The sequence below is a fragment of the Calliopsis andreniformis genome, chromosome 9, assembly GCF_051401765.1.
Source record: "Calliopsis andreniformis isolate RMS-2024a chromosome 9, iyCalAndr_principal, whole genome shotgun sequence".
Classification (NCBI taxonomy): Eukaryota; Metazoa; Arthropoda; class Insecta; order Hymenoptera; family Andrenidae; genus Calliopsis; species Calliopsis andreniformis.
Window position 1 is genome coordinate 4871362 of NC_135070.1, and position 27126 is coordinate 4898487.

Consider the following 27126-nt stretch of genomic DNA (forward strand, 5'->3'; position numbering starts at 1 on the left):
CTTTGTGAAGTAATCGAGTCACGTGATAAAATTTTATTGCAATTTGGACTGGTTTTTGAAGAGAGTTCATAAAATTTTATAAAATCTAAGACAGTAGAAAAAAGTTTGGAAAATCAATAAAGATGATAATTTCTAAGTATCTTAAAGTACTATAAACAATTATTGATTAAGTTCAGATTTTGAGAGTGTAAACACTTTCATAAAAGAGTACTTTTGATCACTATCAGTAAGTACAAATAATAGAAAACTTGTCCCTGAACTATATTCCTTTCTAATTCATAGTGATCCAAACAAAAACAATTTACAGTATCACAAATAAAATGTTTTTGCAAAATCACTAATGATTTTAGAAAAATATATAATTATATGAATTAATAACTATGTTCTTCGAAAAACATTTTCTTCATAAGAAACATAGCATGCTAAAAGTACCTACTATTTGACACTAATAATTTAACTTATATTTTTCTCAATCTCTAACCTTGTCAAAACTATATTACCCAACTATAGAGAAAAGCAGTACCTACTACAAATATTTTACTGTTGTTTTATACTAAAACAAGATGCAAAATGTTAAAAATGGTCCAAATGCTCAAAGAAACTCAATTTTACATTTTTCTGTAGTTACTCTCTTTTTCTATAGTTAAGCAATATAGCTCAATTGAACTGGATAGGATACCTATTTAAATGTATTAACTTTTCCAAGATCCTTAAATTACCTCTAACTGATGGCATTTACTAGAAGTGAAAGTCTCATCAAAAGTCTCATTAAAAAACATATTATTAACTTTGAAATTGAAGTAAGATGACAGAAAGAAATAGTTCAATTTACGAAGAGTTTAACACTGAAGCATTTTAAAACCTAAGTAACTTTTAAAGTCCCATCAAAAAACATAAAATCCACTATTACACAGAACATATTATCCAAGTCATTAACACTAGAACTACCAAACCTGTCCAAGTGACTGGTATCCTGATATTCCTTATACACATTTTATTCTTTAACAGACTACAAACTTTATTTTTTCTCACTCAATGCTGAATAATATAAACGAACTTCGTTTACTTCTATAAATTACATAACTTTCCAGACATTTGTGATTATGGCACATTGTTAAAAATAGACACAGATTAACCACGGTAGTTCTACTGTCAACATTCCCTCAAAATAAAAAAATTCCTCTTTCCTCAGCTCAACACAAACATTCGCCAACCAGAAAGAAGAAGATAAAGAAACTACCTCACCTTGAAGACTTCCCACGTAGCGCTGAACGGCAGCACAGCCAGGCCAACCATCAGATCAGCCACAGCCAGACTGACGATGAACGTATTCGTCACGTTCCTGAGCTTGCTGCTGTGGTAGACCGCCAAGATGACCAGAACGTTACCCAGCACCACCATCACGTTCACGACCGCCAAAATGATCAGGGCGACCAGAATCCATGGGCCAGACCATTCGACGCGCTCGTACAAAGCAGCGCATGCAGTGGCGTTCAGTTCTCGCATTTTAGCTGCCGACCTCTTTGAGCACGTCCTTGCGATCCACTAGAACGGCTTCTAAGCACTTCCGGCTGGACGACAGCTCGAAACGCGACGGTCGAACGACTAAACCCGAAGAACACCGCCGCGAGATGTGGACCTCCATCACGACCCTCCGCAGCATTCGCTTCGATCAATCGATCATCGGTTATTTCTGAGGAGCGACATCATCCATGAAAGAGAGTCCACCTGACCTCTTTGGGTTCGGGTTTTAGTCGATTCTCAGGCTCTTGTGCGGTCTCCTGACTCCCTTCTGGTCTAAATACACTTTTCATCAGCCTTCTACAGTCTTCCCCTTCTCTTCCAGAGAAACAGTCGCACGCGTATTTGCACAGGGTTCGAAATGTGTGCGAGCGTACCTAGAATTCGTGGGTTAGGTCTGACCGACTTAATTGCTTTGCTACGTTGCTCCTCTGCCTCTGTTGTAGATAGGAATTCTCTAGTATAATGGTTCTTCGGTTCAAGCTTCCCCCGTCTCTTCGCCAGATAAACGTTCCAAGTTGACAAGGAAGCTGTCAGACTTTCGTTCCTTCAACAAACTAGGTTCGAACTCGTCTACTTGCGGGCTGCTTCACATCGCGACCCGCTGAGTCGCGTCGAACTCCTTTTCGGTTTGCCTGGCAAATCTGAAGAGTACACACTTTCGTTCGGCTTCTTTCGGAGGATTTATTCTTCCTTCTTCCTAGCCACCACTCGCGCCCCCTTCGCTGAGTTCGCGCGCTCCTCGCACGAGGAGCAGCCACTGTTATTCAAATTCGCTAACGAGCACTCCCGAGCGTCCAAGTTTCGTTGATCATCCTAACCGCGCGTTCGTTCGTTTTCTTCACTCCTGAACTCGGGCACAACCCTCTTCCGTTTCAATTGTTATTCGCGCTTAATCCCCTAATGCATTCAAATTCAAACCCCTGCGCTCCAAGGATCCTGCGAGCTTCCGCGAAAAGCGACTCGAGCGGGTTCGATCCTCGTCAACCCCACCCCCCTAATTTAAATTCTATTCCAACCTCGACCAGGCTCTTCTTCCTCCTCTAATTTCTTCCTTCGCCGCGCGCCCGAGCATACCTCCGTCCAGAGCCAATTATTTCACCCGACTCTTCCAATCTCGAGTCCTCATTAACCCCCTTCCTCCAATTCGAACTCCGTGTCCTCAGTCGGCCCCTTTCAAATCAATTTTTCTTCCTCGTCAAATGTTTCGTCGGACTTCAAACTCCTTCTGGCTTTACCCTGAGCTGCTGTTTCGAAAAAACTAGGCTTCTTCGAGGGCTTGTCCCCTCAGACTCGTTCATTCCACTCGCACCCCCGCGTCGATCGTGTCGTATCGTTGGCCCAACTCGATCCCCGTTCCCATTTCTGTATCACGGTTTTACTGCACCGAGGAAAACGTCCTGCTACGCTGACGCAGCTCATTCGATCCTCGTTTCCCTTCCATCCTTCGTCCCTCACTCGAGCGCTGAGTTCCCACCCTGTGTCGCCTCGATTGCACTTTTCGATGGCCCTTTCTATTTTTTCTTTCTATTCGCCGCGCAATCTGCGAGAGCTTCTGATCACGCTGTGCACTTGATTCACGCTACTACCCACACCCTCAGTTCTTGCAATTTAATTCTCATTAGAGATGCCCTGCAGTCGAACGAGACAGAAACACAGCTTTATTGTCTTTTTACAGGCGCTTCGAGTCCTCTGTGATCTTCAAATAACTCTTTCTGGAGCGTCAACCTTTTGTAAAGGAGCGGCAAGCGACGAAGCTGACTCGCTATAAGGTAAATAGGCTTCGAGAGAGTAGTTGATCCTGCTACTGTCTAGAGCGCTTATGAGCCCCTCGTCTCGTCGCAAAGAAGCTTTGAAAATCTCCCACAGTTCGAAGTATTGCGCCTCTACTCTGTAGAGCGAATTCGTCAGACGTCTTCTTTTCTTCCGCGCCCTGGGGAAAGTCTTGCGATGTTAAGGAATGTCACGGATCTCTGTGAGTGAAATTCTTGAACTTTCCTTCAGCTGCTTCCCATGGTTTTCAGGTTAGATCGACAGTCGTAGGAACTTGCTGCTTTGTGTTTCTGATCGCGATTCTGTCATATAGGCCTCGTTTATTCGAATTCTAATGAATCTTGAATGACTTCGCGAATTTAGTGTCTTTAAGTACCTACTTTGTTATTCTTCCTTTTGTAATGGAAGGAAATTTTGGGGAGATCTTACGATGAGGATATTCCTGAATTCTTCCGTTTACTTTCTCATCCAGGGTTGACAATTTTAGCAGAATTTAACTTCTTAATTTAGACGTGTAAATATTTGAAAGCTTCTCAGAGTATCGATTTGACGGCTCACCTAAAATAGCGAACTTTTCTGGTATCTGTATGTATCCTCGATAACTTGAACCTTGCGGACCACGAACGATTTCACGGAACTTGGATCAGTCTTGAATTGTTCGACAAACTTTCGATCTTCTTTGCGACACCCTAAATATTTGAACACCTTCTCAGGGTAATCTTTAATTAGCAAGATCTAGGAAACGCAGGCTGTTCCTTTCCACGTTTCGTGCTTAAATTATCAGCTTCTTAAGCCTTCCTTCTCAATTAACCATTGAAATTCACACTTAGAACTTTCTATGCTTTCCCGATCCCTTCCTCTTGTCCATCAAATCTCTTTTTCTATTCTATTCTCGAAGACTTGGAATTTCTTGCTCTACTACAATTTGTACAGCCCTGTCTTTCCTCTTCTCAGATGTTAATTAATCCACTATTAATTATCCTTCGAATGTACGAATGACACTCGTACAGAACGCGCGAGTTTACACGGTTGTTTGCGTGAAAAGCACAGCGAAGCAATGTATCTGTCGACTTTCCTCGATCGGTCTCGAAGCTCTAGAGTATCGTCTAAACGCGACGTTATCACGGACCTAAATGTAAGGGATCACAGCCAGATATGAGTTAAATCGCGAGGGATCTACGGTTTCAGTCTCCTCCGTCAGTCTCTTCTCGGTTTCGCCTCGTCTCGACGCTCGACTATATGATCTTCCGACACTTGGCGCGGTGCGTGTATCTCAGCAGTCTGAATCGTGTCTCCTCCTCGATCCGCTTTGCTCGCATTATTCCGTCGACGAGTTTCCGAAATCGATCGGGATCGATTGCGCTGCGAACGGCCTCAAGACGATATCTGCAACAGGAAATGGGGCGGATATTTACGATGCAGTCCTCTCCATCGATGTGCACTGCTACTTACTGCTAGTCTAAAGTTTCTAATCGCTTTGCGAATTAAGGGCGATGATACGTGAAACTGTATTGGGAAGAATAATTGACGGGAATTTATTCGAGAGGGAATTTACCTGAACAAGTTACAGTTGGTAAATTCTTAAGTTGTTAATGGATAAGTTGCTTAGCGGGAACTAGTTAAATAAGGTATTATGTTTTTGTCAGTTCGCTTTCGTGGTAATTGTACTTTTTATTTACTGTATTATAATTATTGTTTCTTTTGCTGTATTATAATTACCGTTTACTGTATTATAATTTACTGTATTATAATTACTGTATTATAATTATTGTTTCTTTTGCTGTATTATAATTACCGTTTACTGTATTATAATTTACTGTATTATAATTACTGTATTATAATTATTGTTTCTTTTAAGTCCATAAAACTCTAAAAAAAAAAGAAATAAATAAATGATGTTGGAAAATTTAATATTCTTCGTTACTTATGGACAACTGAAAAGGCTTTTCGATCAACTCAATTTAATTGAGAATATTAAGTTTAAACCATGCGACTTCTTTATACAAGACTTCTTTATAGATTATGACTTGTATTTTAGCAGAGACGTATCTGAATATTTATAAAATATTCATTTTTTCAACTTCATTACGAAGAATTGAAATAAATTAATTATCTACGATAAATGGAAGAGCAATTTAATATACCTACTAAAGATATAAATTCATTCCAAAAGAATTTATCAATCAACATTATCTGTTAAGTTAAAATTATAACGTTTATAGTCAACAAAGTAACCTATTATAGAATTAATTACAACAATTTCAATTGTTTGACCACGTAATTTATTCTGTTCGTCTAGGAAGATATGGAAGTAATCTACTTAGGGGATCATGCACAGTATTTAAGTAATTGTCTGGCTAAGCGTTGTCCTATTTCACTTGCCTGAAGAGATGCCATTATATTTGACTCATTAAGGGTACCGTAGAAATGCTACAAATTACACTATTTAATATATTTGCTGACTTAATAAATCATTTTCATTCTTTTAAATAAGTTATCAATTATTGTAAAATGTGCATGTACAATTTAATTCAGAAAATACAAATTTTTCGCAAACACAATTTTTATTTCCATTTGCACAATAGTTTTAAGAATTAAAATGTTTCATTTTTGAATAGTTAATGCATTATCGTGAATGGTCAAAACATTTTAATACAAATATTCTCAATTTTCTGTGTGTCAATATGTCTGTATTTTGCTAAAAATATTCTTTACTTTTTGTATGTCAATATGTCTGTATTTTGTTAAAAATCTCAATTTTCTGTATGTCAACATGTCTATATATTATTAAAAATATTCTTAATTTTCTGTATATCAAATAATTCTGTATAATGGAATAAAAATGGTTTAATTAAACAAATATTGCACAGTATAGAGCCGATTCTAGTTAAAACTTAATAATAATAATAATAAAGTGAAATATTGACGGTAATACTTCATAACAAGTTTGTTTTATACTGTAACGAAAGCACGCCACACCCATAAACTGCTCGGTTGCATATCTGCAAGAATATTTCAAACAGAACACGAGGTAACATCGAGGCTTGTACTCAGCACTGCAGACAATTGCTGCCCACACAGAGAACCCCGAACTCTTCCTGGCAATTTCCGAATTTCAGATTAGTAACTCATAACTCTGTGTACACTCAGCTCAACGAACTCGTTCAATTTCAACAAGATTCCAAGTGTTCCCCGGCCAACGCCAAAATCCTTCTGAATATTCAACCAATAGTTCCAGACGCTAGCTTACTCCACTTGTCCGAACAAACAGGGCTCTAATCCCCTTACCAAACCGCCAGGCAGCCCCATAACGTTTATCCATGGATAATCATCATCTTTCGTCCTGCTCGTCCAAACATGGACGCCTATAAATTGTACTCGTCGATCAGCACGAAATGGACGCCGCCGACTTATACATTTTCACGTTGAATTTTTCACCTCCCGAGGGATTTTCGCGTACCAGGAAACAAGAGCGGGAATTGCGGAGCAATTTCGACAGACCGTGGCGGTGTGAACGAACGAAATGTTTGAAGATCAGCGTACCGTGCATCGCGGCTGAAAGATGATTCTGTTCGGACTGTAAAGGGGAGGAAATGCTAGGGGGGAGGCACGACAAGGATCACCGAAATGCGAATTCACGCGAGGCTGAATTCCACGAATTAAGGGACGTCGTTCTCATTCACCGACGTATTCCCAGTTTTTTGTACCTTCAACCGTATTTTTTCCTGCTTCCATCCGGTCTCTCTCTTCTGTCCCCGAAACGACGCCTTTTTTCCCCGACCACCGACAGAAATCGTTGACGTAATTGCTCCGATAGAGGCTTTCCTCCTTTTCCTTCCGTAGAGGGAAACTCGTTGTTTCGCGATTAAACGCGTCGGTTCGAGGGAGATTCATTTATTGGTCATGGGATCAGATGTCGTACATTTATTAAGTAAAGTAGGGTTCTCGGGGAACATTTTATAGAAAGATACTTTCAATATTGATTCTTTCCTATTTTAATGAAATTAATTGCCCTTTTATTGCTCTTTCTAAAAGTTGGTACCTATGTATATTAATTAAAAATGTGTACTTCAGACCCTATTATAATGATTTGAAGAAGGGGATGCAACACTAGAAATACTAAGCGTTATACACGATCATATTGCTTAGTACTTAAATGAAACGTAAAAATTATAAAGCTAAACTTTAATTATGTACATGAATTTTCTTTAATGATGTGGTATAACGACATATAATTGAGTTTTGTGTGATTTCGTGTTTTCCAGATTGACTGCCATGTTTCTTAATAAGGTTAACGTCATATAACATATATTTGCTTTGGAAAGTATATTTACACAAATTTCTAACAAGTCCTAATATTTTTTTACTCTTTATCCCTAAAATCCATATGCTCTCAACGATTGTTTTGAATTTTTATACATTTTCGATAAATCAATAAAAACTTAGTCAAATTAAATTTAATCTGTAACCATATTACAATAAATTGCAATTGAAAAAATTGATAAACAATTTTTAATGCAATACAAAATTGAAGTCACCTCAATTTTTTTTAAATAAAATTGTATCTTTTTTTGTCATTCGATACACTTTTGCATTTCCTTCAAGAATGTATTAGAAATCTTAGGTCGAAAACGTACTAGTTTAAGAGTTATTAATTTTGTCCTGAACGTTCATATAGGGTAGACACAGGCGAATCAGATCACGTTTTGTTCGATGACAAAAAAGTAATAGTTAAATACTAAAAAGTGAATTTTTTCTATAAATTCATAATTAGTACTCATTTGGCTTAAACAGTGATAAGAAGAAATCAAAATAAACTTACAAATCTTTCTTCTGCAAACAAAAAAACCAAAAAGTGCAGATTACGTATCTTAGATTTGGTAAAAATTATAATCTTTGCACACGTCCATCTCACTTGCAAAATATGATGGTATTAAATAACAATTAAAAATAATCCACGAGCTACTATAGTAGATAGGGGGGAGAGAAATGAAGTAGCATGAACGATCAGAATGCTCAAGCAAAAAAGATTATATTATTGATGCGATATTACAGTCTTATAAAAATCAATTTTATAGATTTATCTATTTCATATATTTTTTTATTTTACTTTATAAAAATCTATTTTTATAAACCGTAACACTGCGCCAATAATACAACCTTTTTTCATTGAACATATAACATGTAATCAAAATCAAATATTATTCATCAGAATGCTCGCTCCTATCGCGATATAACAAATATGGCCAAAATTCTGATTTTTATCCGATTCGCTCTGTGATCCAATTCGCTTCGGTCTACCTGCTCGTTGCCCAGCGTACGTGCCAAAACGCTCAAAAATGACCCAGTGATCTCTATCAGAGAGTTAAAATAAACTCGCAGGATTGTCCTGGAAATCGAGTGGAGGGCAGGTACTAAAGTATCCACGAATCAGGTAACTTAACCGAGAAAGAGAACACGACAGGCGACGGAAGCGAGAAGATAACGACTCCCGCGAGACAGTTGTTCAATTTGCGAATGCGTTTACTCGACCGTGGAGGAAGAGAATGATTACAGACAGAAACGAAAGGGGAACGGGGATGGAAAGACAGCGAGGATGCTCCGGTGAAAGAGGAGGGTTTTTGTTCTTCTGTCTGACGAGCAGACGATACAAATTCGTGGACAGGGCGGAGGCTAGCCGACAGAAGAGAATGCCATTTCGACGAAACGTTTTCATTCAGAAAGAACAATGGAGGCCGTAAGGTTCTGTCGAAATATGCATGCGCGTGCAACCAAGGGGAGAACGAAGGATGGCGGTGTACCCGTGCACACGACAAAGGCCTTTTGCTTGGCTCATGCCTCCGTAAAAGCATTCCGCTTATTAATTAGCTTTTCCTCTCGTGCGTACGCGAGACGTGCATAGAAAAGGTTCGAATGAATTGTTACCATCTAAATTCTGCTCTGACATTCCCACGTCTATACTTTATTAGCAGACAGAAGGTTTCGTTGAATTTCGATGAAGAAGGGAAGAATGGAAAATTATTTAAAAAAAACTGCGGGAAAGTACATTTAGGTTATTACATTTATCTTGGTTTTTCGTTAATATATGACTAAATATATTTCATTCTTCACGAGGAAATATTAACACTTTGACTGCCAAGCCGAAATTACATGTTTCGCTCAAGACGCCATGGGAGTATTTATATTGGTGGTCACAGGTGACCATTGTGACGCCTTGGTTACGATTGATAACGACAAATTAAAACAAGTCTTTGTTACGATTAAGTACTTCGGTCACCAATGACCACCGTGGCGTCACAGGAGAAACCGTGGCCGGTCATATATGACCAACGTGGCAGTCAAAGTGTTAAATGTATATAAGGTGTACCAGTAAAAATTATCACCTTGATTATCTTTTAAGCTGCAAGGGCTGTTAAGACGATCATAATTGTGTGACATCTGGTAGACTAGGTTTACGATACGGACGAATTGGGCTTGCTATTTTTGAGGAAATACACTGTCAGTTTATTGGTAATCATTTGTTAATTTGAATCGAGGAGTAAAGACCCTAGAAATCGCTTCATCGTTTCACGAGTCTAGAGAACACATGTACTTTAGGGTCCCGAATCTCTGCTCAATAGCAATTGACGTATCGTAAACATAAAATCCGAGCGTCTTCCGTTAGCGCGCTACCCTCGGGGTCCGTCACCCCTTGGGCCTTTCCAGGGTGATGTCATCCTACGGAGTCTAACCACTACCCCCACGCGCTGTCGACAAAGGCTTCCCTCCCATGTCTGTGGTGGGAGTTTGGGGCATAACCTACCCCAGAGAGGCCTCCCTCTAAGGAGTTACAAGGATTCCTATTTGTAAATATTTTCTCCTCCCTCTAACTCAATTCTGTATAAAGTAAGATTCATCAAAATAAAGATTAGATACAACTTAGAATTCATCGGTATCTCTGGTCCTTCGAGCTAAACCTTAGTCGGCACACCACGTGCAAAATTCAACAAAACCAGAAAGATCTATTGAACAACCGCTGGTCTAAACAAGAGCAATAGAAGAATTTTTTAAATAAAAATTATTTAATATTGAAGAGGTCATCGTATGGTCATGTTCAGTTCTTTGTAGGTGTTTTTTTAAATAACATTCTACATTTTTCTGTTTAGCATCGGTTAATAGCTCTCAAAACGAATATAAACACTTATAATACAAGGTCATTTAAGGTCATGCAAGAGAGATTATGAATAATAAATAAACTCATCTAAACGCTTGAATTACAAACTATCAAAGTTTCAACAATATTTAATTCTCATTCCTTCAGTATAAACCGAACACGGCCAATAATATTGTCAGTATTGAGAAATATTGACAATATTATTGACTGTGTGCGGGCCCCTTAAATAACATTTCAAATCATTTTCTTCAGCAAATCATCTGAACTGTACTAAAAATACTCCACTAAAATAACTAGAAAAACATTTTTAAAAAACTACCTGTTAGATATATCATGGAATAAAAAGCAAAACAATTCAAGTTCAAGTAATACATTTTGTTGTCATAATAAAACATGAAAAATATTCAGTCCACTCTATTACATCGTAAAAGCTTCGGTTAACAAAAGCGAATTGTTCTATACTACATTCGCTTAATTAAAAGTAAAACAAAGTACTAAATAATACATCTTCTTTTTCTAAAAAAACAAGTAACATTCGTAATTTTTAGATGACTATCTAAATTATTTTCCCTTTCTGTCTGAGAATAAAGGAACGTTGACAATGTTCCAATTTCACAGCAAATGACTTTACTTTGGGATACAATTTTAATTATTTAACGATTTTCTGTTCGTCCATCGAATTCTAAAATTACTGTTATCTCGGTTAATGAAAATGGTGTATATAATGATGAAAATTAATTATAGTGAAAATCGTCGAGATGGTACGCTTATCGTTTAGTGAACGTAGATATAAATTTTAGTTGACAACCGAGTGATTTGAAAATTGAAAATTTAATAGCCTTGAAAAGCAGAACTTGCTAATTACTTAACCAGACGCCATTGTAATTCTCCTTGGGTATTGAGCACTGTACAGTGTATGGGTGTATTTCATTTTACTCGTGCCTGTCTCGCTCATTATCCTATTCTATTTCTCTGACGAGGTGGTATTTGTCTAACCATACATTTACGTCCCAAACAAAAGAAACATCAGTCTATTGTACCGAGTGCATTTTCTTTATAACAATGGAAGTAAGTGCAAACGTGGAAACACAATTTGAAATGTGTCTATTCGGATAAATGAATGATCTCTTACCCTTTGCACAGCACAAAAATAATTCTCATGTTAAACAAAATACGGACACATTTAAAATACACAAAATTTAAGAAACCATAGAACGAATAGAACATTAATGCTTTCAGTCTCCAAAAAAATCATCCAACGCGCTGTTGGTATTCATGTCATCCCTGAACGTTCAAGTTGTCAGTTTACCCTCAGAAAAAGAAGAGAACCTATTCATTTCGACCCTCAGAATTTTCAACATGAAAAGGGACCTTTTCTGACGTCTACACGTCTGACCAATGATTTCGATTTCCGTGACATGCGGAGAGCAGGGATGAAAACCGCCAGTGGCACATTTGATAATACAGCAACGATGACTGGCTCATCGCGTATGCATGCACATCTCGCGAGAACCTTCGTCTTTTGTACAAAAATAGACCACGTGCGTACCATCTGCTCACAATTTCTATACAGAGTTGAAAATTTGGCAATATGCTGTCAACAGTTACTGATTCCAAGCACGTCCGATGAAATGTGAATTACTTCACTGGTAACAAGTAGAGGAAGTTTATTTGTGACTAGACGAATATTGTTACTACTATTTATTATTGGGACGTGGTTGTATTTACTATTATCATGTAGTTTATGGTATTGGTTACATACATGAAATTATGTTATTATTTAAACACAGAATAGAGTTAAGTACGATATTTTGAGAATTAATAAAAGTTCGAATTTTGGTATCATTTTTACAAACATTATAATTATTCGTAAAAGTATTAATGAGAAATCAAAAGGAACTATACCACAAGATTACCATAATTCCACAATGTTATTCTATTCAAATTTTGTAATTTCAAAAACTTCTGGAGATGTCTTTGACATTAATTTATCTTCTAACTGTAAAAATATTATCGTAAACTAACAAATTCAATCAGACACTAAATTTACTATTCATAACTTCCAAGCACACGATACAGTAGCTCTCGATACTAATTCGTTCAGGAAGTTCGACCTCTATACCAAGCCAACATTCTCAGATTCTTCGAGTGCCTGACCACATACGAGCTTTTCTACTTATAGCAAGTAGTACGAGCTCAATTTCAAGTAGAGTCACGCGAGATTCGCTATTAGGTCTGGTACGTACACATCGCCTAAATAATATTTCTTCCAAACAATTTCTCGATAAGCTTAAACATTATTTAAGTAAAATATTTGAAAAGTAATTATTTAAATTATACATATATAATCTTATATAGCTACACTTTATTTTGAAATAATTGTGTTAATTCAATTGATCGAGCGAGTGAACTTTGAACTGTTCAATTATGTAATTATTAAATGATATACTTCCTCAAATAATTTTGAATTCTTTTATGTAAATATTGTCAACTGTGTCAGAAATATAAATTTCCTCACAGTGTTTGACAGTAGACGCAGATACATTATAAAAATTCCTGGAATCATAGTTTAGTACTTTACTGTAGCGAAATTAAAGTTCATTAATTCGAATAAAAAACTATTTATTATTAAACGAGCGATTAAACTATCGTGTGCTTTGTAACACAGAAATTAAACGAATTCCACGGTTTTCATCGCTCATGTGCACAGTCTCATTAAAATTCATTATGTCTACCAGAACCAACACAATTGTCATTCACGAATTATCAGTCGTGTGCGTCTGGGCTTACTCAAGGTTTCGATTTCCCAGGGGGAAAAGGAAAACAGAATAAAAGACAGAAGGGGCGGAAGGGTTGGGCTCGGTCTGAAAAGGTGCTGGAGCCGCGATGTTGACACGCGAACCTTGATCCCTCTATTCTCGTCGTTTCGCGACAGCAACCAAGGAAGTCACTGTCGACAACAAATACCGCGAAATGAACGGAGCTTCTTTGAGGACCGGATACCGGAAAATAGAAGATGTCGCGACTCGGGACGTGGCGACACTTGAAATTCTCACGAGCTGATACATCGCAGGAAATGACACCGTTTTGGTAAGAGACTGTTCAAGTATTTATCTCGTGTAACATTATGTATTTAGGGTTGCTTTTGAAAAATAATTTCCAAGCACTGAATCCAATTTCAGCTGACGACAAGCATTTTTCGGACTTTTTATCCTCAGGCTTCTAATTTTTTCATCAAACTTTTTAAGAAAAATATACAGGGTGTCCTAGTAAAAATTAACACCTTGATTATCTTTTAAGTTACAAGAGCAATAGACAAATTTTTTGAATAATAATTATTTGATATTAAAGGGGTCATTATATGGTCGTGTCCATTTCTGTGTATGATCATGTTTTTATATCATATTTTATATCATATAATTTTATATCATTTTATATCATGTTTCTCTATTACTCTTACAGGTTAAAAAATAATAATCAAAGTAGTAATTTTTACTGGGACACCCTGTATACGTATACTACCAATTTTCAACGATGTCAGAAATTTATAAATTTTTGGAGAAGTATACACGTATTCTTTAAGTAATAAGATAGATCTATAAATCTTTGTAAATGCACAAGGACAAAATAGAATCTCCCCATAGTTCTAAATCATTCTTTTTGCCTTCAATTTTACTTAACCCTTAGCTGGAATGGTTAGGGCACAGCACATTTATACTAATTCAACTTTTATGAAGTCATTTCATAAATAATGTCGCCAAGGGTTATTTAATTCGAAGAAAATTAATATTTACTGTTATGTTTAATCAATGATATAGAGATATTGCAGGGCATTTTTCAAATCTTCTAGCAACGAAATTATATTCGTTTAAGATAAACTACAACTTAATTTTCGTAAGAAAAATAACTATAAATAACTTGACGAATTAGAAAATTGTGAATTCGTTACATACTATTATGAATGATATCTAATATAACAACTGTGATCTCAAGGTATTATGTTAGACATGATACCATCTGAAAGTTAAAACCATGCAATTCATAACATATTCTAAATTAAACTATTAAAACTGCAAAATAACTGCTATAGTCAGTTAAACTTCAACCTTTCATAATTACACCTTTTTCGTCAATCATTTGTGCTCTCTATTTCTATTCCTGTCTTGAGACTAAATGCCTCAAGTCTATCAATTTTTATTTGCATTATACGACTCGTCGGTCCGAAACAACGCTTGAATTGTCTCGGCGATTAAAATGCATAGATTACAGACATCTACGAATCAGTGAAGCAGCGAACAGATTCGCGAATCTGCTTAATTTAAAGTTGCACTTCGTCGAGACAACGACAAAGAAAAAGGAGGACAGGCAGCGCGGGAGAATGAAGAAGAAATAGTTTCGTAGCTACGAGGGGATTGTAATTAAGCGAGGTTCTAGGGAAGGGAGGGGGACTTATCAATTTCCGAGGGTGACTTTAAATTAGCTCCGTCCTGAGGGAACTTTTTCCACCGACCGTTTCAACTTAATATTTGCAACAGCTTGATACGCTTGTTTCTTTTGGGCAGACGCGTTCTAGGGGAAACTTTCGGTTTTTATGAATGAAGAGCCTTTATTTTAGGGCGGGAGGAGTAAAGCTATAAATCTCTTTAATTGTGGAACTATAGTAAAGATTCTGTTTCCCTGTTGAGTCATACAGAGGTACAGTTTTGAAAGATATTGAAAAATTCATTCTATTTAATATTTAAATAATTTTTAAGAAAATAATGGTTCTACCGAACAGTAGTCATATTTCACTTGTTTAATTAGACGACTACAGGTTTACTGATTTGATAAGTGTCATCACTGTTCTTTAACGTTGAACGCTCCTAGACGACCATGTTTTACTTGTCTGACTATATACTGTGTCGTTCTACTGGCTCGACGATATTCTTTCCAAATCATTTCACTTAAGTTAAGTTTGAAAGTTTCAAAAAATCAATATAGTTTCTTACATATTTAAGGTGAGTCTACACTACCTGTTACATAACAAAATTGTATAACATGCAGTGTAGACCCACCTTTACATAGACTGACATTTTAAGAATATTCTAAAACAAATTCTGTGACTTAGAAGAATTGGCGAAGATATAGTTTGGGAAGTATGTCCAGAAGGTTTAAACACGTTCTTCGCTATATTGCATGAGCTTCAATAATCAAACACTATTTCTACATCAGAAATTAAATTTTGTTACAAACTCTGTGTTTCATACAACTTTTAAGTCACTAGAAGTATGTAACTGTGTGTATGAAAAATCTTTTCACAGATTTCAATGTCAATATGTTGCTGCTAAAGTAGATTTTGTCGATTAACAGTCTATATTTTTGTAATTTTAATCTTAATTTTAATTTTAAGTTAATTTTCATCTTATACATTTGAACGTTATTTAAGAAATGTTGAAAGCTTCAAATTTTTGCCTGACAGTGTTTTCTAGAAAATATTTTGACATCTTTTTCTCCAATAGTACACTGATTACTAAATGCTTAAAGACTCTCGATAATGAACACAGGAAGCCTAATGTATAGGAACGTTTAAGACCATCTTTAATTAAAAAATAAAATATAATAAAGATATCTAATTCCTTTGCTTACAATACATTAATTTAATTATTCTCTTACACAAACTGTTGGAAACGTGCAACGCGCTTAATCCTTCGAAGGCACAGCATTCTCATCGGCAGAGACACTATGCAAATAGAAATGGAAAATTATATCATTGAGAAGTTTGTATATTCTAAACTAAACTGTCCTGACACCTTTTGCAGTCACTGAAAAAGTATTCAGAAAAATTCTTTTATTTAGAATTGTGGCATGGTCGCATACTATACACATTAAACGATGACAAATGAAAGAAAGAAGATTCGTATAGTGCAAGGACATCATCCTTAAAAATTTAACGTATTCAAGACCACTGTATATTGGCAAAACTGTTCCTAGTGACCGACAACGTTTTGAAGGTACTTCTAATAATGACTCAAATAATGGGTCTTCAGCTAATGGGGAATGGTATCACGTTACTTAACGGGTGGGTCATCGCTTTTGAATCTATTAAATTGTGTTCGTACGATCTCTAGAACAGATATCGACACTCCCAGTTCCTGTAGAATTTTCCATGAACGAAAATATACGAGGGTTGGCTGAAAAGTAATGCACACTTAGGTATATTTCGAGAAAGAAACGAGGTATCGGAGAACATCGAAATAAGAATGAAAGTACAATTCCTTGGCTTCAAAATGGTCTATTTCTTTTTCAACTTAATTCTCATTTAGAGATATTTATTTCTCTTAACGAGTGACACGCTTTTTTATTGTGTCACTGAAGTATTCCAGCGGTTGATTCTTAATTCAGGACTTCACTACCTTTGAAGTCCCTCTTGAGGTATAGAAAGAGATTAATATTAGATGATGATCAGATGAGTATAGAGGGCGTGAAACAAGTTCAAACATCAACTTTCAGACAGTGTCGAGAGTTACATGTAACACAACATTACATGTACAACGTTATTGTGCTGTTCTCGTAACATAATCGATTCTTGGATTTTCGTACACGCCACACACGTCTTTTCAAGTTCCTCAACGTCACAATATACCACATAGAATTTACGAAAATATTGGATCAAGAATCAACCACTGGAATACCTCAGTGACACAATGAAAAAGCTTGTCACGCGTCTGGAGAAATAAATATCCCTGAATGGGGATTACGTTGAAGAAGAAACGTATCATTTTGAAGCCAAGGAATTCTACTTTCATTCTCATTTCCATTTCCTCCGATACCTCTGTTCGTTCTCGAGATATACGTAAGTATGCATTACATTTCTGACGACCCTAGTAATTTCCCACGTGATATAAATGCGAAACGAATCGTTCTCGTTTCGCCGCTAAATCAAACGGAAGTGCAAGATGAGACGTGAATCGGTTGACTCGCAATCGCGGCGAAAACGAAGTGCTTTTCCACGATGTTCAGTAAATTGCTACTAGTCACGCGCGTTACTACGTGATCGTCTATCGAACGTTTGGGACAACTACTGCCCTAGAGGAATGTTTACTCAAACCGAAGGCGTGAAAAGCTATCGAACGTGTCAATTATTAATGACATGTTCGATATCGACTCTTTGCACGATCTCTTTGTATTTCTACATTTTTCTCTTGACTTGAATTTCAACAATTCTACAAAGATTAAGACGGTTTAACTTATACAACATCAGAAATTATGATAGCAGTAATTGAGTAAATGAGTCATAAATTTTCTCAAGACATATTATTGCAAATTTGAATTTTTTGAAAACTGGATCCATAAAACTTTAAATATACAAAGTTATTTGGAACTAGGATTTATGTTAGTAAATATCAATATTACGGGTAAGCTATAATTCACGCTCAAATTATATCGTTATTCTTAAATTTCTAGTTTTCTATATATAGGGTGTTTAACAATAAGTGTCAGAAATTTTTAAAAGTGATTTTATATACCGAAAGAAGAGGAAAATAAAAAATATTAAACGAAACTAAAACTAGAGGAACTCGAAAGTAGTTTATGTAGGTTACTGTTTTTAAATAGGAGCACACCTTAATTTATTATCGTTAAGTCCTTGTTTTTGTGTTGTTGCTTTATTAAGTGCTGTTTCACGATCGTATCCTGCATTTTTCTCTATTTTCATTGTAAACTGGATCTTGTTACCCGCAATAAAGTGAGTATTATTATTATTATTAGGCTTAGTTTTCAAGTTATTAGTTATTAAGAAAATGCTTGAAATTCACGTAAAATGTGTTCGATTTGAAAACCCTACTTACTGACATTGCTGCGTCTGACCTGACTAATTCATGTCAGTAGTAGAATATGTCTTAAGTGAGACACAATTCTTGCTTAATTTAGGTGTTTTTTCACAATTAATAATACAGAAACAAAGTCTTAAATGCAATTTCGTCACCCTTAATCTTCGTCTTATTTTGGTATGTAGAATTACTTTTTAAAATGTTTGATACTTGTTATTGCACATCCTATAGACTAGAAACTATATTGCCTGGACTTTGATTATTCATATTTTCCAAGATTCCCTAACAACAGAATTTGAACAATAATTTAATAACTGTCTAACAAATTTTAGAAGATTAAACATCAACAGAACATTCGACATTTTTGCAGCTCGACATTGTTACTTTAAGCCGATTAAAACTATATATGTGTACGAGAATATTTCTGTATTTGTCGCATGGTGAAGCAACCAGAAAAGTTTCCCCTGGGTAGAAATCCAGCTCTTGATATACATAACCATTCTTGAATAGTGTACTGAACAGCTGCATTACCTAGAAATTTTCTCCTTGGATTTGGTTGCGACCCCATCTAATTTTCATTTGTTTGAGTTACAGAGGAAACATGGAATAAGAAGATTTCTACATTATGCAGCTGTGCAATATGCTGTCCAAGAAAGGTTTGAGCATCGAGAAGTAGATTTCTACCCAAAGGAAATCCAAGCTTAGGCAAAGATAAAATGAAATAAAAATATATAAAAAGCTAGATATCAATTTAGAATTCAAGAACGATAGTTTAATTTATATATAAGTTATACATCTATAATATTTAAAATAACAGCATATTACATGGTAAAAATTAAACTTTTTCTCCTGTTCAAACAATAAAATTAAAATATAAATGTTAGTATGCGAGAAACTTTAGCTTCTAGTCAACTGTTGTACAGTTTTAGAGCATTACGTTAAATTTTTCAAAAATGGTGTATTTTCATTTTTAAACACACTATGCAAAGTGTTTAGGACTAAATTATAATGACTTAAAGATTTTAAAATTACAATTGAATTTCGATTAATTAGTTTAAAATGAATGTCAAATTGAAAGCAGCCTCATGGTAACTAATTTTAATATTCTCTGTCAATATTATTAAATCTCAGTTCAACTCCCAATTGATACTTTACTGCATTCTTATTATGACTGTACTACCCCTGGTAAACAGTTTTAGTTCGAACGCAGAATACGAAATTATTTAAAAATATTATAGTTTTTGAAAATGAAAATATTACTGTATCAAACCGATCTAATATTCCCATAAATCTTATATTAATACAATTTTTAATAACTTTATACTGTTGCGTTTCATCGAAACTTTTTTGCCAGAGATAATATCAAACAACATTAATTCTGAATAAAAGAAACTGGGAATAATTAAAATCCAGTTAATCGAGATTACAACGTATTGAAAAATTCTTTACAAAATTTTCTTAAACACAACTAGGAGATACAGGACACGTTGAATACATTTGATAAAGATATATGAAAATATACGAATCTGTATGATGCATAAACACCGTTGTCAAAGGACTAATTTCAATTTAAACCCAATAAAACAAAAAAATTGTGAAGATGAATGCTTTCACAGAGAACGACACTTCACGGAAGTAGAGCTTTCAATGCAGGTACGATTGTTTTTCCGAGTTTCCTTCGACGAGTAATCTAACTGGTTATCTACCGAACAAAGATAACTAATGACATTGCTATTTTCAACACAGTAATCAAACAATGTTATATTTTCAGCGGCGATTCGAGAGCCCGCGGGAAGACAAAGGAACCATTGATCCGTGAGCGCGATATCATTGTCCGCGGACTGGGTTAAGGGTTATTTTCCACAGCCGCGATCGAGATCGCGATTACCTCCGATCCGTTCGCCGAGAATGGAGGCACACCGCTAATGATGTGTCAGAACAGGCAGTCGGTGTCTATTGAATCGACGCTCGGCGAACTTTCAACTCTTTTCGCTGCTATTTTCCCATCCGTGCCGAAGAAAAGGGCACAGAGAGAAATGGGGATGAAGAAGATGAGTCGTTTATTGAAAATAAGATTACTCGAACGGTAAACGTTCACGTTACAAGGAAATCGCTACATATATTCGCTTGCATATTTCATAAACGTTTCTCAATATTTCTAAATGTCAAACGATACGGAAAGGAAAATATTTCGAGGCATGAATTATTCAAGGGAGGCAAGCGGTAGGAAATGAACTGCTGTCGCTTCGAGGTGTCGATCGCGAGTTTAATTATAGATTCGCGAGATCAACTCCTCGAGTCGTTTTCGAGCGCCACACACGTGATCGAGCTTCGATGGAGTTATGGAAAAGGAATGGAAAATAGGATGTGATCGGTGAATGATTTCGATATTAACAGCTAAGAATCATGAGGATTTCCGATGTTAGGACTTTTGTTAATTGTACTGCCTGAAGTTTCGAAGGATCACTCAAGCTACATGTGCTAACTTGGAACCAGATAAGAGCCTAATTGCTCATCTAACGCAAGAACTAACTGACTTCTAAACTCTCTGGTAGGTTAGCGGAAATGCATTTTAACCAAAAACCAAAACTGTTTAAAGACCAAATGTTTAAAGACCAAACACTGTTTGGTTTGAATTATGTAACCAAACACTGTTTGGTCTTTTAGGAATTTATTATCAATATTGTTATTATTATTATTAATAGCTAATATTAATTCAGTATACGATGAAATAACAGAGGAAGTGTGTATGTACAAAATTGAGATAAAGTAAAGTAATTAAACGTAAAGAAAAATATAAAATAATACAGATAAGAAAAAAATAAGACAATTGAATCAACCTAATTTATGTAAGATAGAATACTAAGCAGATTTTTCCTGAAGGATCTTACAGAGAAGAGAAAATTATTAACGAGATATTAAGAGATTAAGAGAAAGTTATTAAAAATTATTAACGTTAATAAAGATGCGGTTCAGACAGTAATTGTAATGACCATATACAGTACAATGATGTTCTTGGTAAAATAGAATACGCTGCCTTAGAGAAGGTAATTATATATATTTGATTGATAATAGGGTGGCCACTCAGAATGGCCATGGAAGAGGGTGAATGAAACTAAACAGTCCTTTTACAATTAGCGATCGATGGCTGATGGCTACTTTGGACCTCCCAACTATCAAATGTCGTCTGACTGTTTGTAAGAAAAGTGAATGTTTAGAGATATCAAGTGGTCCGACGCCGTATTATTAAAAAATGGGAATATTATTCCTAAAGGATCTAGCGACAGGGTGGGGAAGTCTATGCCTTTTGGTAAGAGGTCTGTAATGAACCCCACGGCACTTATCCCAGAATTGTCGATTGGAAACGCATTCTAAAAGAAGAATTGCTAACAGGCATTTCTAAAAGCCTTGAAGCCTCGATGCTTTCCAAACTGTTCACCGATTATTCAGCTACTGCTAGTTTAAATTGAATATGTTAGATTCAATATACTTGTAGCTCATTTCTATTTCACACCTTTTTTTATATGCGTATACTGTTGAGTTGTAAGTGATTTTAAAAATTTCCTAATAATTATTTTCATCTACTTTGGAGCTCATAAAGACGCAAGATTCATTTTATGGTACCTTTTCTGTCATGGAATGTTTCAGATATTTGGTGTATTTTTTTCACTATTTTAAAGTTTTTCTATTTCATTAATGAACCTGACCAATCAGTGGGTCAGAAGTCCTCGAAACCTCCCTTCTTCGTCACCCTGGAAGGGATGATCGGGACCTTGACAGCAATGGAAATTTCCTTCAGGTAACATACCTGCGTGTCATATGTCAGTTCTAGGAATGGCACACTGACCAACTACCCTTCGCAAATCCCGCGGTTTATTACACGTCATCGCTATTGAGAACGAGAAAAGCAAAGACCCCAGATTATCTCTAACAGCTTTTAATTTCTCTCACTGGGACATGCATTGCACCTAATAAACATAGAAATCATAAACTAAAGTCCCGTAATTAAAAAATAGCAGATGCTCTTCGACCGTGCCATAAACTGCCAACGATTTACCTGAACATCCGGAATTTAGGGTTGAACCACACTATCGATATGCTCACGGTCCACTTACGCTCAGTTCTTGAAACTACACTCTTCTAACACACAGTTGAACCGAGATTGGAGCATTACTCGTAATGGGTGTTTTCCAGGTAGAGACACAAACGACACAGTGTGTCACTGTGTTCAACAGGGACAAATACTCTAACAGAAACAGCGTTCCACTGTTCAACACGACAAAAATCTAAGTTACAGCGTGTAATGCATGTTTGCTACCAACAATATAAAATTTTCGTTTGGTAACCATGATTTCACTGTTCACACCTAACAGTATTGTCGGTGGAAAGGCTCTAAGAAAGTACATACGCTAAAAAGGACCGCGATAAACCTACGCACTTTGCACAAAGGGCGTGACGAATTCGTTGTACTTGTTATTGTACTTTCCATTAAGTGAAATATAATTTTACATTTCATTCTCTGTAATTTCAATAACATCTAAATTAGAAGACTGTTGATCTTTACAGAACAAAAATGTTTCCAATAAAATTCAGCTTTTAGCTTACATCACTTACTTTCTTGATCATGCTATTCTAAATAGTTCAAAAATTGGACACTTCTTGAAACATTGAAATTATAACTTAATTAGATACGCTAAATATTCTTGTATAGGTTCATAAGAGTATAATGCACTCTGGTACTACACTAAGAAACTAAATTGTGTTCCAACAAGTACTTTACACAATACAGCACAGTGTAATACTGTGTGTCATAGCTGGAAAGCACTCAGTATGATCACATACATTTAAAAGCAGCGAAATACAATGAAATAGTGTTTGATCGAACAGATAATGGAGAGTGAGGAAACTGTGAGCGTATTGATAGTGTGGTGTGGTGTGTCGCGAGGCGTCTTCAACCGCGACACGATTAACAGAAACTTTCGCGCCTGGCCATCAGCGATTCACCGTCGTTAGTTGGGTCGAACTACTGAAAACGATTTCTCGTTAACCATCCGACTCAAGCGGTATTTAATTTAGCGTGTGGATTGGAAAACTGCGAGATGCAAGGGCTCTTGTCCTTGCCTTTTGTTATCCACGCGCTCGTTTCTACTGGCCAAGGTTCCCCATCGATGGGTCCCGTTTTTTAATGATCACAATTTTCGACACATTTCGAAAGATGGACGACTTTAGGGAGAATATTTAAATTGACACGTGAATTTAATCACATGTGTTTTAAATGTATGTTAATTACATATACAAACTAGGATAGAAATTTCATTATAATATCAAGAAATCAGGAACAGAAATATCAACAATTAGTGTTTCATATTTTTCTTGAAAATAAGAACGTTGGTAAAACAACTGAAAACCACAATCGATTCAAAAAGGACTCGAAGAATATAAAGTTACTTCTTGTTCAGTTTCCTAAATTTATAAAAGACATTGTAAGTACATCATTGAAATTTGAACACGTAAGTATAATAATACTTATGAAAAGATTTGTGACAATCATTACAATCAATTAAGACAATCGTTATTCCGATTAAATAACAAAACTAAAATGTACCAACCCAAAATAACAATTTGAGATGTATAAATCCGTGATGAAGCTGTACGAGTGCAAACTAATTAACGAAAGTTTCTAGTGGAATCTATTTAACAAGTTTGAATTACAACAAATTAATTTTAAACTGTTTTACGATTGCCAAGGAATCAAAGGAACGTAGGAAATCTTTAAAAGACCTTGAAGAAGGAAATCTAACAACCAATTAAAACTTGAACCAAAGCTTACGTGATTGAAGGTAAAATTTGTATGCGTCCGTTTCACGAAAAGGATTGCATTTCAACTTCTGCTTGTTGGTGCATTTTTAATAGTACCTTAATTTATTCAGTATACAGGGAGTAGTAAAAAGTTCCATAAAATGGAATTCATTAATAATTGAATGAAAACGTCTGACAGTAGCTTTCAATTCAGAGACTTCAGCTACGAAACAACTTTACACAGTTGTATGACACAAATTCGAGTAATCCTTATCAAAGCTAAGCTTAAGACGCTTCAGAAGACGAAGAGATAGGAGCTTAACGATCAATTAAAACTTAAACCGAACACCAAAGAATTAGAACTTACGCTTTTTGTGTGTCATTAATGCAGGGCACAGAAAAATTAATTTTCGATCATTCAAATTTCATTCATTCACTTCTTAGTTTTAACACGTCGATTAATAAAATAATTCCATTGAACATCGAAAGGCCTCTACGAAGTCGAACCACATACATACAACCATCCAGACGCGAAAACAAAAATGGGAATACACAAATCGGACCCAGGCAATTGAACTAATGTAATTAAAAAAAAAAACTTCATTTAGAGAAGAATTTGAAGTGTCCCTCTCTGATTTTAATTGGCTTTTGTGACATGATAATATACGTATAAATCACCATGTGTAAACTATTAAATGTAAATATCCAATAAGTATCAGGTATAAGTAGTCACAGTAGTTACTTTGCAACGTAGCCTATTACAATTTTCACAGTGTGAATGGTATAACTTTGTTACCAGTTTTTGAATGACATTTTTACAGGTGCCCCCTTCTATTTAATATGCACACGAAGAAATTGGAAGCTTATTGAATCTAATGTACATTAGTAAGTAAATTACTCTTGAGTATCTACATCAACATTTTAGCTCGTGAAATAGTCATAAGAAGCCATAGGAATCTTAAATTTCTCCATCTTTTAATTTGTATCTTCCTTTGCTCGGAACCATCTGTTCATACTAATACAGGTAGAAGTTAACAACATTGTCCACATTATCTTACAATTCGCGCTACAAAAATGAAGGATTAAATCACGTAAAACGATTCCACAACTTCAAGTTCATTACTTCACCACCTTGCCATGTATCCTCTACGAACAATATACTCTTACACACTTTAAATCATTCAGCACCCCCTCTCGATACCTCGTACAATGCCACACTGTGCCTCATATTTGTCTAAAACTCAATTAAACCCAAGAGGGACACTTCCTACCCTTCCTCAAGCAATTTCGATCGCCGCGTTCAACCGACATAGAATCTCGATCGTCCTTACTCTGTCGAAGATATTCCTCCCGTGACATCCTCTGTTCACCAGGTCCATTCATAATCGTGTCCCCGATGGCGCGTTTTCCTTCGTTCACCAGTTCCCACGAGGGATTTCACTAAAGGCTCGATGTGCCTCGGCGGCTGTTCGCCGAGTTTCCCGCGGCACCTGTTCGCCAGGTGGCCGAGCACGTAGTCGCGATCGCGAGGATGCCCGGAGTCCCTCGGGACTCCCGGGAGAGCCGAGAGGGTCGTCGTGGTCGCGTCGCGAGCGAGGAGCGCACTGAGGATCCGGGCGCACCGTGCCGCTGCACCCGTGCATGCGCGTTCCGCACGCGGAATTCGCCCCCTCCCCTGCTATCTTCCCGGCTTTTTCGGTCCTTTTCGTGCCCCTCTAACTACCCCCCTTCCTCGTTTCTTTCACCTTACGCTTGCCTACGCTTCTGCTCCTTCACGCAGCTTTTTCGAGGATTCCCTTTCCATAGTACGCATCTGCGGCTCGGTGTGAGGGATTTAGGGATCGCGTTTGGATTAGTTTGATTTGGCGAAAACACGTGTGCTGAAAGCGCAGGATGATGGAGGAGACGAAACAGGGAAAAGGGCAGCGGTTGGATGTGCATAGGTTTATGGTATTCTAACGATTCGAGGCGGAATAACGCGGTGAAATGAATGACGAAATTTTGGGTTCGGGGGTGGTCGCCAAAATTGGAGCTTCTGAGGTGGTAGTGAAAAATTCTGTGGTAGGAAGGCAAAGCGATCTATTTCACGTTTTTAAAAAATTTGAGGTAAAGAGTTAATTGACACCTTACCTAGGATTTATGTTCTCAAGAAGAAGACAAGTCATTAAAAGAATTTCTTCGCCTAAAAATAAGGGTTTAAGAAGGCAGAAGTCTATAAGACAGTATTGAAGTTGCAAATTTTAAATGCCAATATCTCGAAAATAGAAATATGTGACTTAGATCGTTTTGCCTTACAACCACAAGGTTAATAACAGCAATTGTGATTTTTAAGTATTTTGAGAATCTAGAAGTAGCTCTAGAAAGTAAGAAATTAGTGAGTAATTAGTAATAAGTTTCTTAATTAATCATTTTCTGCTACATAGACTTTTAAACCAATTTTCTGAGAATTTTTTTCGTTTTCTTAGTAGCAACGTTCTTTTACCTAACTGACGACATATTTTATAATTATAATATCAATACAATACTACAATCACTACCAATGGTTCTGAAAACGATAATATACAGCAATGGTCATAACCCTAAGCAACAGTTGTATTATTTTTGACAATATTGAAGATGAAATAAAGTCACCACAAATTTTCAAAATACAACTTTCTTTTGTTTCCTAGAACTTAAGCGATTCTCGAATATCCCTAATCAAGCTCTAAACCAACTAGCTGAGCGTATCTCTCCTCTTCTAATTGACCTCCATCCTCACAATCTACGGCCACAGTTTTGAATTTCAAGCCGATCTTACAAAATTTGCTTAACCAAGACTATCGTAGTTTCTTTGTTTAATCAAGTGCTACTCTATTGTCTCGTCAAAGTTAAACAGCACACTGTTCTACTTACTTCATCAAGCGTCATTCTATTCTACTTGCCTGGTTAAACGCTGCTACGTCATTTTGATCCGATGAAGAACAGGAGCATTCTTGCAGCCAAATTACATGCTACATTATTCTCCTTTCTAAGCCAAGCACAATTTTATTTCATTTACCACAACAAGCACAGTCCTATTCTACTGATCTAGTC

At 36.3% G+C, this 27126-nt stretch overlaps 1 protein-coding gene across 1 annotated transcript in view; it reads right to left on the reverse strand.

Annotated features, from left to right (window-relative positions):
• The window catches only part of Oamb (Octopamine receptor in mushroom bodies), a 151163-nt gene that overhangs the window by 22922 nt on the left and 101115 nt on the right, over nt 1-27126 (reverse strand). Inside the window, exon 4 of the mRNA XM_076384723.1 lies at nt 1246-4680. Coding sequence (XP_076240838.1) covers nt 1246-1506 — 261 coding nt within the window. The 5' untranslated portion in view covers nt 1507-4680. The remainder of the gene's footprint in view (nt 1-1245; nt 4681-27126) is intronic.